Genomic DNA, 12,334 nt, shown 5'->3' with positions numbered 1-12,334 from the left:
CTTTCAGTTTTTGAATATAATTACGATGACTTATCATTCATTCGACCCTATTGTTGGTAATTACCAACAAGAAAAAATTTTCTTCAACAACATTTAAAACCAAAGTAACTTATCAGTATTATAAAAACAACAAATCTAAATGTATAACACAAATTAAATAAATGAAAAAATAAAAATTACACAAAATTGTTTTAATGCGTAATGAAAAGAATAAAAGTTAATACTATTTCTTAACTTTATAAAAACTTTTTAAATGTGTAATTAGTCAGAACAAAAAAGATAGAAAAGTCAAAAAGATGATAAAGAGCTTAGGTTACATTTCATCATGAAACAAAATGAAAACAAAGTGTATCCATTAAATGGCGATCACTGTTTTGGAAAAAAGCTCCTAAAATTTCAGCATAAAGTTGAAAAATGGTGACTTCTTTATGTTATCTTATGTTGTGCAATTCATTTGCAAAAAGTGCCAAGACAAACAAAAAAAGCTTTTTCTATACTTTTAACGCCACAGAAAAAATTTTTGCAAACAGACCATTGAAAATAGCTCGAACAATAAATTTCCAAAAATGGAAACTGAAACCAAATCGAGTCGTAAGGAACTTAAAACGCTCAAATACAATTACTCATTCGATGCAGCAAAGCTAAAAGATCAATTCATCGAAACTAACAGCCAAGCTTTTGTAAATTATATTTCTTTTTCCAAATTTCTTTCTTTGATTCGATTTCGAAACATCAGCTTTAAAGACATAAATTTGCCGGATGTTTTTATTACTTATGATGATGCCAAACCCACGTCGATGGAAAAAAATATAATAAATGTTTTACAAAATATCAAGCCTTATGTAACCGATCAAAGGCTTTCAGATGTTCTACAAGCAGCATATCCCAACACCTCATTAGCCACTACATATTTTGTCTATTCAACATTTCCATCAATCTATGGGCATTTTTGTTGTGCTGAGTATTCTGAGCAAGCATTAAATTTTCTTCTTCGGCATATCAATGATCCATTAGCCCCCAAACTTATTGGTACATTTTTAATGCATTCATATGTTTTTCAAGATCGATTTATTCATTTATTTTTCCATAGCATTGATCCACAGCAATTTAGCACGAACATATCAGACATCAAATATACATTTTTAGACACGTTACGGAAATGTGTTTCATGTTTAACTCAGCAACAAATCACAATTGCTAATGAAATCATTCATTCCGATCGAATCCGAGCTAAAGAAGCCATTTTTGATGAATTTTTATATCCTTTTGTTAAGTTATGGAATAATCATCCACTTTATTCCACCACTAATACCATTATCCAACTTTCGTCACCTGAAAATCCGAATGATTTCAAGTCCATTAAAATCACCAACTTAATCATCAACATGTTAAATGACATTGTTTCCAATGATTTATGTCATGAAGTTTTCAACATATTTAACACACGAATATATTCAGTATTACCCGAAATCCAACAAATTATATTCTATGGCGGACTTGATTTCCAATTCTCAGTTGCAGATATAACAATCGCGACAAAGTTATATCAATCGGTACGTAAGAAAATGGATAATCCGAATGCAACGAACACAACGTTCATTGAAGATGCATTCCATTTAAAGTCATTTAATATAGCTATTATACCTAAGTCAAGACCACCAGAGCCCACAGAAACTTCGAAAGAATTCACGTTAAAGAAGTTCCAAGACAACAAAAGAGCGCATGAATTTTTAATTGAACATTCACATGGCTTAAAAGAGATCGAAATAATGCTTACATCGTTACAACATATATTACAATTAGTATGTGATAATTATTCGATAAGTCAAATGTTATCATTTGAAGATACATATCCAATTAAATTCCTTAAGACACAAGTCGAATATTTATCATTAAATTTATTGGATATCTTTGTGAAGCCATCGAAATTATTGTTCGATTATGTCGAAAGACAAACAAGTGTTGGATTTCCGAATAATCAATTAACAGCAATATCATCGAATATTGAAGAGCTTTTAGAAAGCGGTAAACAATTACATGAAACAATTGTTTATGCTGCGATTAATATTCAAAACAAATGGGCGAACATGTTTAATAATGATAAGACGAACAAAGTTAAAGTTATGTTATCTGTTGCAAAAAACAATTCGTTTATGCCGAAGATGGAATTTTATACGAACATCTTTAAAGATATTACATTTTCGTTATTACTTGCAGATATATCTAAGATCGCAATACCATTCCAAGGTATTACATCTAAGAATCGAGTTGATTTCTTATTAAGTTTAGTTGACGCTTGTTCAACTGTTACACCTTATGTATTATCTGCGAATAACATCGATATAAATGACCCAATAATATCAATAAGAATCCCAATGCTAAAAGATATCGGAAACATTTTGATATTGGCCGAAAATGGATTTAAGGCATTGTTCGAAAAGAACTTGGAAATGTTCTTCATCGGAGAAAAGATTCGTCTCTTCTTGGAAATAGAACGAAGAATTGGACCCGAGTTTAAGAACGTGAAGGATAACAGTAACAACAATTTGGCATATTACCAAAAAATTATTTCGCCGTTGTTGCAGTATAATGAGCCTTTGTACTTTAGAGCTACTTTGATACAAACGTTGTGCGTGATTAAGGAGTTGTACACCGATAAGTTCCAAAGAATTCCAAACTTGAATACAATTAAAAACCCAATTTCCGAAGAAATATTCGAAAAATTCGAAAACTTAAGAAAATGGTTCGGAATATCCGATCGGTTTTATAGGGAATTCACAAACAATTGAGGAAAATATTATTTTTTTGAATAAAACGAAATTTTTTATTTTTGCGTAAGAAGTCGCTGTCGACAAAATATTTGCAATTCGTTTAAATGATAATATTTATTTCCTTCAGCCATAAATGAATTTATCATTAAATGGTAGATGTGTAGCTATAAATTTTTTCATCCTTACTTACATAATAAAATCAATTGAAACATTGATTTCTGTGTAAAAATGTTAAATTATCAATTACTTAGTTGAAATTGTTATTTTATGAAAACAATAAAATCACTCACGTTTAATAATTTTTAAAAATTATGAATTATCAATTACTCAGTTGGAATTGCTATCATTGAACTTATTTTATGAAAACAATTAAATCACTTATGTTTAACAATTGCCAAAAATTATAAATTCTAAAACGAAAAGAACATTATAAAATAGATTAAATCATTATTTTATGTGTAACACTATATAAAAATTACGAAATATCAATTACTCAGTTGAAATTATTTTCGTTAATACTTACATTATAAAATTGATTAAAATAAGTACAAAATAAAAATGTTTACTAATAAAAAGACGCACAAACAAATAAAATCGCACAAATCACGCACTTGGCTCAAGTAATTTCTCGTGCAAGAAACTCATTGATGTGTGTCCGGAGTAAGCGTCTGTGTTTTCGTCCAAAGGATCCTGATTAGTCGGCTTCATGAAGAGCATCGCCACCACAGTTATGAGCACAGGCAAATTTCCGGTGACGAAAGTTTTCAAGAAGACGAGAAACAGACTTATGCTGCGACGCTTCTCAGTGCCAAAATGATAAACGACATAATAGACGTAAAATATAGTCGTAGAGTCACCAAAATCATCAGTTACATTCAAGATGATGTAAAAAAAATGTAAAAATGAATTAATGAAAATTACATATTTCATGGCTTTGCAGTATGAGGGTGAAAGTACCCACTCTGTTTGATCTGAAATCACAAAACCAACAGTACATGTGAAGGTATAAAGACTAATTGTATAGGTTTCAATTACTATTGAACAAAATTGTAAAAAATGATCATCAAATTGCTTTATGGGTGTCATGGATCGAATTAATACAATGCATAGTTCTATGATAATAAAAGCCATCGTGAAAAACATAACAAAGCGTAATAGACTTGCATACTTGGTCGATATTAAACGAATAAGAAAAATAGCTTGATCAATTGCGACAACATAAGTAAAACATTTGAGGTTAGAACTTACTGAATAAAGATATTGAACTGAATCTTCATAATATGGGAAAAAACAGAGAAGAGCATTGGAAACAGAGTAAAAAAGGCCAGGAAGTACCAAAAATATCATATTTTTATTGGCTTTAGTTGGACTTAAATAGTATTTGCGTGCATAAGTCGCTAAAAAATAAAATAATACCAATGAAGATATTGATTGTGCAATCATCAAAAGAACTATGAATACATGAGCACCACATGAACCAATTGTACTTCCTGAAAGGCATTCATAATCGTCAATAAATCCCATCGTAATGGGTTTGGGATGGTGTAAAATATTCAAAATTTGTTTACACAAAAAAAAGAAATTAACGGTCGTCGTGTAAGAATATTTTTGATTTTTTCGGATATGCTTCTTATATTTACTAAAAATTTTGTATGTTAATAACATTGATGATAATCTTGATGATATTCTATACTTTCATATATCGAATATGATGATATTGATTATTTGAATTGTTTTTATGCTCACAATGAGGTGATATTTATCGTTGTTGACATTGATTTTTTGTTGTATTTAATGTTACTGACGTGCCTGAGGTTCAGATAAGAAATTGATCATGCTGTACCGGTGTTTTTCAATTTTTTGGGATCATATTTCTCAAAAATGAGAAATTAACTGAAAAAGTTATCAACGGTTTTACACCGGTCATTATCTTATTGAATTTTGAACATAACGGTGTTAAACGATAACCATAACCATTCAATTCTCGAGTTTTGAATATCCTTAGAATTTTTCTTCCATAATTTTTCATTGCAATGACAAGTAAAAAGGTATTTATATCTGGAGCATCTGGAGTTATGGGTCATGCCTCATTCCTCGAGATATATAATAAGAGGAAAGATTTTGATATCGTTCTATTACTTAGAGATAAATTTAGAAATCGTCAATTATTTTCTTCATATGAAAAAGATTCAAGGGTGACAATAGTTTGGGGAGATTTAAAGAATTATGATGATGTCAAAAAAGCAATTGATGGCTGTAATTATGTTTTACATATTGGAGGATTAGTTTCACCACGTGCTGATTTTTTACCGAAAGAAACACTTGCAACAAATGTAACAGCAGCAGAAAATATTGTTAAAGCAGTTAAATCACAGCCTAATTCAGATGATATTAAAGTCGTTTATATCGGAACAGTTGCACAAACAGGAGATCGTAATGATCCAATTCATTGGGGAAGATGTGGTGATCCGATTAATATCTCTATTTATGATCATTATGGTGTATCTAAAGTTCAAGCAGAACGAATTTTTGCAGAATCAGGTTTAAAACATTGGGTTTCATTACGTCAATCAGGTATTTTACATCCAGGTCTTCTTTATAATATTGGACCTATCGTTTTTCATATTGTTTTACGTGGTGTTCTTGAATGGGCAACTCTTGAAGATAGTGCAACACTTATGTGTAATGTTCTTGATGATTCAGTCCCAGAAACATTTTGGAGACGTTTTTATAATATTGGATCAGGAAAAGAATATAGAATGACGAATTATGAATTTGAAGAAAAAATTCTTTATTCACTTGGAATGGGTCATGATGCACCAAAGAAAATATTTGAACCAAATTGGTTTATAACACGTAATTTCCATGGTCAATGGTATTTAGATAGTGATGAATTAGAAAATATTTTACATTTTCGACATAATGTTCCAATCAAAGAATATTTTAATGATCTCAAGAAAAAGTCTCCATGGTTCTTTAGGTTATCATTTCTTTTTGCAAACTTTATTGGAAAAGAATTTATGCGATTGATTGCAAATGATAAACGATTTGGTACACTTACATGGATTAAGAATAAAGATGAAAAACGAATCAGTGCATTCTTTGGATCATATAAAGAATGGGAATCATTACCTAAAACATGGGATAAAACAGATCTTAGTCGACCATCAGAGAAAGCTATTGTTTTAAATCATGGTTATGATGAAACAAAACCAATCGATGAATTAAATATAAATGATATGAAAGAAGCTGCAAAATTTAGAGGTGGTGAATGTTTATCTGATGAAATGAAATCAGGTGATTTATTTACACCATTAAAATGGAAATGTGCCTTTGGACATATATTTGATATGACACCAAATACAATATTAAAAGGTGGTCACTGGTGCCCTGAATGTGATCCAATTCCATGGAACTATGATGCAATAGCAAAAGTTAATCCATTTTTTGCACAAGTTTGGAATCCACTTCATAACAAAGAAGAAAATAATTATTATGATCTTGATATTTATAAGGACTATGATGAGTTTAAACCAAAGAAGTCATCAAATGCTTTTCTGGTCTTATTAGGAATTATGGTTATCATTTCTTTGACGATGTTATTCTTTGTCCTAGCTTGAATTCAACAAATTTAGCGAATAAAATTTTCTATCCCAAATATTTTTTTTGTTTTCATGTAAGCTTTTTTTTTCTAAGAATAAAACATTCTTATATACAAAATATAAATAAATGGTATTTGAAATGCGCCGCCCAAATCAGACTTCTTTTGCAAAAGTTAAATTGGCGTCAGTCCTTAGAGCTCTTTGGATTCTCATCGCTGCTGTTAACATATATTGCCTTGAAAAACCTGTAGAACGACACCTTGATATAACTCACGCCTACACTGTAGCATTATTCATAGAGAACATATTTAGTAATATATATTTAATAAATTTTTTATCTATTTAATTTTGTAATTTTCGCGATATTCCTATTTCCACTCACTTCACTAAAGATAACCTTATCTTTAACACCAAAAAAATCTTTTTTCTCGATTTTCTTTCATATTTTTGGGACTGAACATATGTTAAAATTTCTATTTGCTAAAAAACTATACAAAAATTTATGAATTTTTGTTGTCGGACTATACAAAGTGCTGTTACTTTCGACATTGTTAATGCAAAACAAAACGTTACTACTTATATATTTATTTCAGATGTTATTTAATGCTTTCTTCGCTTCTTCGTAACCTTTATCAGCTGCTTCCCTCAGCAACTTCTTTCCCTTTTCCTCATCTTTGTCCACTTTCTTGCCGTCCAAATACAGCATACCCAACTCGTACAAAGCTAATGGATATCCGTCATTAGCCGCAGCTTCAATTAACTTTATGCCTTCACTTAAGTTACCATCTATTTCATTACTAATTACCATTACGCCCATTTTGTATACAGCCTCGGGTAAACCATTCAAAGCAGCTTTTTGAATATAACTTAAACCGTTAACTCTATCGTTCTTTTCTAACATCAATAAACCGACGTTGTAATTAGCTTTGTCAAAACCTTTTTTAGCGGCGGTTTTAAACAAATTCATCGCTTCATCTTCGGTACCGTTAACTTTTTTCGATAGAATTAATTCACCCAAATAATTCATAGCTATCGGCAAATTTAATTTCACTGCATTTCTTAAATAAACTTCTGAATTATTCTCTATCGCATACAAGTAATTCGCTAACGGATGCCCATTATCAGCGGCTTTCTTAAGCAGTTCATTATGATTCTCATACTTAGATAAATGAAACATTGCTTCAACATTATGTAAAGTAACAAGCTTCTCTAACATAGCAATACCTTTCTTAGTATCTTTAGGTACAACTTTCCCTTCAATTAAAAACTCCGCAATTTCTATCATAGCAATTTGTGACCCTTTAGCCATGGCTTTCATAAAGATATCATACGATTCTTTGGGATTAGGTTTGATATATTCATTACCTTCTTTTAATATGTTGCCAAGTTTTAACATAGCTTCAATGACTCCATTGTTTGCTAGTTGTTGTAACATTAGGTATGAAAATTCTGGATTGTATTTTGGTGATGTTTTATCTGATAACTCAAATGCCATTAATAACTGTGAACGAACATTCCCTTGTTGACCGGATAATTGTAGTAGTTTAAAGCCTTCTTCGTATTTATCGTTTTCAATTAAATATGAACCTAATATAAATTGACAATTTGAATCTCCTTGTTCAACACCTTTTTGTAAATATTCTATTCCTTTTGGAATGTCTTGTGGTACACCAGCTCCGATTAATAACATTTTGCCATAATTTGATATGCCAAAAATATCACCTCCATCAGCACTAATCTTAAACATTTGTGCTGCTTGTTGGATGTTTTTGTTCTGTAATGCAACGATTCCTAATTTGGATATGCTTTGAATATGTCCTTCAATAGCTGCATTCTTTAGAAATTCTAGTGAACGCTTTGGATCTTCATCTTCTAATTGGATGCTGATCTCAAACATTGCATGTGGAAGTTTTTTCTCGGCAGCATTATGTATAAGTTGAATAATTTGATCGTTTTCACTTTCTGGTAATAAAGTAGCTTTAAAGAGTTGGAATAGTGCATTACCTTCAGTCACAAAATGCCCAAAATTAGCTTCAAATCCGCAATGGCATGATTGCTCGCCAAGTTTGATGCGTTTTATGTACTCAGAAATTTCTGACTCATAACCGCCGAGAAATTCAAAAATTGAATCGATGCTGGGGCGGTTTTCTGGTGTTTGAGATAACATGTTTTCGATTATATTCTTAAATTCAGACTCTGGAAGAGGATCTCGTTCACCATCTTTAATCCGGCTCATAAGATCATTTTTATCTGCAGAATCTTCAAGTGGAAGTTTTCCAGTAATCATTTCAAATAAAATAACACCAAGAGAGTATACGTCACTTTGTGGTGTTGGATCGAGTTGAAGAAGTTCTGGTGCCATCCATGGGAAAATTCCAAATTTATTTGAATGTGGTTCAATACCAGCAGTTGTTAAAATAACTTCATCATCTGAAAAATAAATAGCTGTAGAATCAAATCTTCCAAGTGTCGCATTTGATGAATGTAAAAGTTTAAGAATTGAAGAAATTGAATAAAATATTTTAAGAAATTGAGATTTAGATGGCTTGAAATTGTTCTCATGTAATTCTTTGTATAAATTTTTCATATTGTTTGGAATTATTGGTGTTGAAATAACAAAAGCATATTTTCCATTTTGATCAACAGTTGAGAATTCACGAATATTTTGAATGCAGGGATGTTTTGTATTTGTGAATACGTCAAGTGCCTGAATATATCTTTGGTATCCACGAAAAGAAATAAAGTTCAAATGAAATATTTTTAACAAAAGAGATTCATTTGTATCTTTCTTTATTGTTTTGAATACAGTCATTTCATTACAATCAAATATTTTTTCCTTGATTTCATAATTCTTGAAATCAATCATTTTCCAAAAAAGGCCTATAAAAGGGCAAAATCACAAAAAAGGGTAAAAATTGACAATGTCTGTTCATATACATAAATTTTTTATTTAGGCTGATTTCTATGGAATATTGGAGCGAAAGTTGGTATATTTGATAGTTGTACAGGAAATCTTTGTATATTGCTTTGGAAAACTTTTATGTTATTATAGAAATCATCAAATGGTTTAGGGCCAGGTGGATAAGCAGTAAATGGCTTATGGAATACTTCATTTACTTCTTCTTGAAATCGTGGTTCGAATGTGTTAATTACTTCTTGTAACACATTTACCAAAGCTTGTCTATCATATTGCCACATATAAAACAAAGGAAATGCAGTTGTCTTTAACAAATTATCGTCATTACGACCCTTTTTCTGTTGATTCTTGGGAATATCGAAATCCAAATTTATTAAACCATCCAACAAAACTATAATTTGTTGTAAGAATGGTCTCAAAGACTTTTTAGCGTTCATAACGAATACCATTAAACAAGATAAACATTCACAAGTTATACCCCAAACATCTATACGTCTCAACAACAAATTTTGTATCAAAAACTCAAGTACAGCATTAGCTTGATTACCGAAGATGGACATTCCACAACCAATGTTGACAATACCCATTATACATTCTGTTGTTTTAATTAATTTTTTATCATCTTCACCAATTATCCAATTATTTAATAAGTTAAAGAACAAATCAATTACAACTTGCAAAGAATTATCATTATATAAATTCATAATACCGAAATTAGCATATCTACCAGTAATACAAGAATGAATTATCTTCATTGCAAGCCATTCACTATCTTTACAAGTATTTTTAAGTAACAATAGTATTTGTGTGTTTGCTCTAAATAATTCGATTCCAAAAGAGGAACCTTGTGGAAATTTCTTATTATTATGGATACATACTTGTAACCATAATTGTATTATTGCATGGATTACTTCTTTGATTTGTGAATTCGATTGGATATAGATAATGAAGTTATTTAAATGACTAAAAACCCAATGATAAAACATAAAAATATTATTTTCAGTAGTTAATGATGGAAATATTCCATATAACTTTCGACATAATATAAATATTTGCGCGGAATTAGTAGGTTCAATGTTTTGGATTTCTTCATCAAAACATGCTAAAAATTGGGGCCAATTATTGATATTATATGTATAAATTTTATATAACATTGGTAATAATTTATTTAATTGTGGAAATTCAACATTTTCGAAGTTAAATATTATTTCTCTGTTTGCTAATTTATATAATAAATTATTATTTTTTCCATAATTACTTAACGTAGTTGATATATTTGGATTACACATTTCTTCAACAAATTTTAAGATTTGATATAATATAAATGGATATTGCGTAAATATATTTAAATCATTCATAAATCGATCAACAAATAAATGATATATGTCTTGCCTATTTTTACCAAGGTATTCTTCTAATCTATTTATCAATGCCATTTTTTGTTTTAAAACATTATTTTTTATTGTACCTGCTAATAATATTAATACTTGTTCTGATTTACATACATATTCTGGAAAACTATTTAATAATATCCCAATTTTAGGTGATGTACTTAATATATAATCAAAAACAGAATTTAAAAGAATTGCAAAACTTCGATATATATCATTTATATCTAAAAACTTTGTGTGGTCTTTAAAACATTGACTATATGCATCAATTAATCTAATAAATATTATAATTTGTTGGAAACTTTCATTCGTTAAATTTTCTTGTTGTATTATTTCATTAAATTTAGTGACTAAAAAATTTACTGCATGTGATGTACATTTACTTACTGTTAACCATAAATCTTTTAGAACATGTATTGATTCTTCATAATTTTCATAAAACTCATTACATACATTTTCGAAATCATTTAATATTAATTTAATATAAAATTCAAAAATATTTGGAAGTTGTTCAATTAAGCTTTCAGGTAATGAAATACTATTTGAGCCAACAATTCCCCAAAATTTAATTATTTCTTTAGTGCCTTTATTCATTGTAAAGTTAAAAACTGAAATAAAAAATTGTAAATTTTCTTCAACTTTAAGAAATGTTTCTAAGTTAATTAATTTAATAAAATTGTTTAAAAAATTTATTAAATCATTAACATGCGGTGAGTTTTCAAATAAATCATTAAGATTATCAGTAATGTACTTACAATATTGATTAAAAGGTGTGGGAATTTTTGCATGAAACCATGCTTTTTCTGTTACATTCGAATATAAAAATAGAAGGTGAAGTGAGAGACCGTTAATAGGCTGATGTAAATTTCGAATGAGGAAAAAAAGTCGATCAGGAATCGTTGGTGTTTCATAAAATGTACGATATTTTGATTTGATTTCATTTGCTCTTTCTTCAGGTTTTTCTGTATTAAATTGAAAGCATTGTATAAGAAGTTGAAGAGAATATTGAACAATTTTTTCATCATCAATCATAAGAAGTTTGAAAGCACAATCAACATAATCATATGTTAAATATCTTGAACAAGACTTCTTAAGAGTTTCCATGTCATTTCTCGAATTATGCTTGAGTCTCTTTTCAAATGAATGAACAATTGATATCATGACATTAAGGAGAATGATGTTATGTGAATTGGAAACATTATAAAATTTGAATAATTGTTTAAATGTTTCAACATGTCTTTCAACAATTAGTCGGTAACCTATGGCTATTGCTTCAGAAAGCATGTTCAAAATTGGAGGATCTGAAGCTAAATTGTCTGCCATTGATGAACAAACTTGTAGGAGATAATCCATATGTTTTTGGATATCAGATTCATCAAGTAAAACACCTCGATTATTAAGTATATCACGAAGTGCAACAAGACACAAATGAAGTAAAGGTCTTTCAGTAGTGCATGCATTTAATACATTATCAAACTGTTGAATATTATCGATATAATACGTCATTTTCTGAAGAGTTAAGGAAGCTTGTGCACGCCTTTCATTGTCGCTTCCTGATGCAACTCTCATTAACTCAAGCAACCCCTCCGCTTCCATTTTTTAAGCGTCAACTCAAACATATTCAAAAAATTTTAAATTAAATAAAAATAAATC

The 12,334-nt window shown here is 29.6% G+C and overlaps 3 protein-coding genes across 3 annotated transcripts; 2 read left to right on the top strand and 1 right to left on the bottom strand.

Moving 5' to 3' along the window:
- Positions 1–797: 797 nt before the first annotated feature.
- On the top strand, positions 798–2,789 carry GO595_004251 (uncharacterized protein; the record flags this gene model as incomplete). Its single annotated transcript, XM_067917362.1, has 1 exon — positions 798–2,789. The coding sequence occupies one exon, from the start codon at positions 798–800 to the stop codon at positions 2,787–2,789; it is 1,992 nt and encodes a 663-aa protein (XP_067775375.1).
- Positions 2,790–4,804: 2,015 nt separating this feature from the next.
- On the top strand, positions 4,805–6,391 carry GO595_004250 (NAD(P)-dependent oxidoreductase; the record flags this gene model as incomplete). The annotated part of the gene is made up of 1 exon (XM_067917361.1): positions 4,805–6,391. One exon carries the CDS (start codon positions 4,805–4,807, stop codon positions 6,389–6,391), a length of 1,587 nt encoding a protein of 528 aa, XP_067775374.1.
- Positions 6,392–6,962: 571 nt separating this feature from the next.
- Positions 6,963–8,735, bottom strand: GO595_004249 (cobalamin biosynthesis protein CobT; the record flags this gene model as incomplete). The annotated part of the gene is made up of 1 exon (XM_067917360.1): positions 6,963–8,735. One exon carries the CDS (start codon positions 8,733–8,735, stop codon positions 6,963–6,965), a length of 1,773 nt encoding a protein of 590 aa, XP_067775373.1.
- Positions 8,736–12,334: the final 3,599 nt, after the last annotated feature.

Source organism: Histomonas meleagridis (genome assembly GCF_020186115.1).
Source record: "Histomonas meleagridis strain 2922-C6/04-10x chromosome Unknown contig_26, whole genome shotgun sequence".
In the NCBI taxonomy this organism is placed as follows: domain Eukaryota; phylum Parabasalia; order Tritrichomonadida; family Dientamoebidae; genus Histomonas; species Histomonas meleagridis.
Note: the sequence above shows the minus strand (reverse complement) of the source record. Positions and strands in the feature narration are given on the sequence as shown.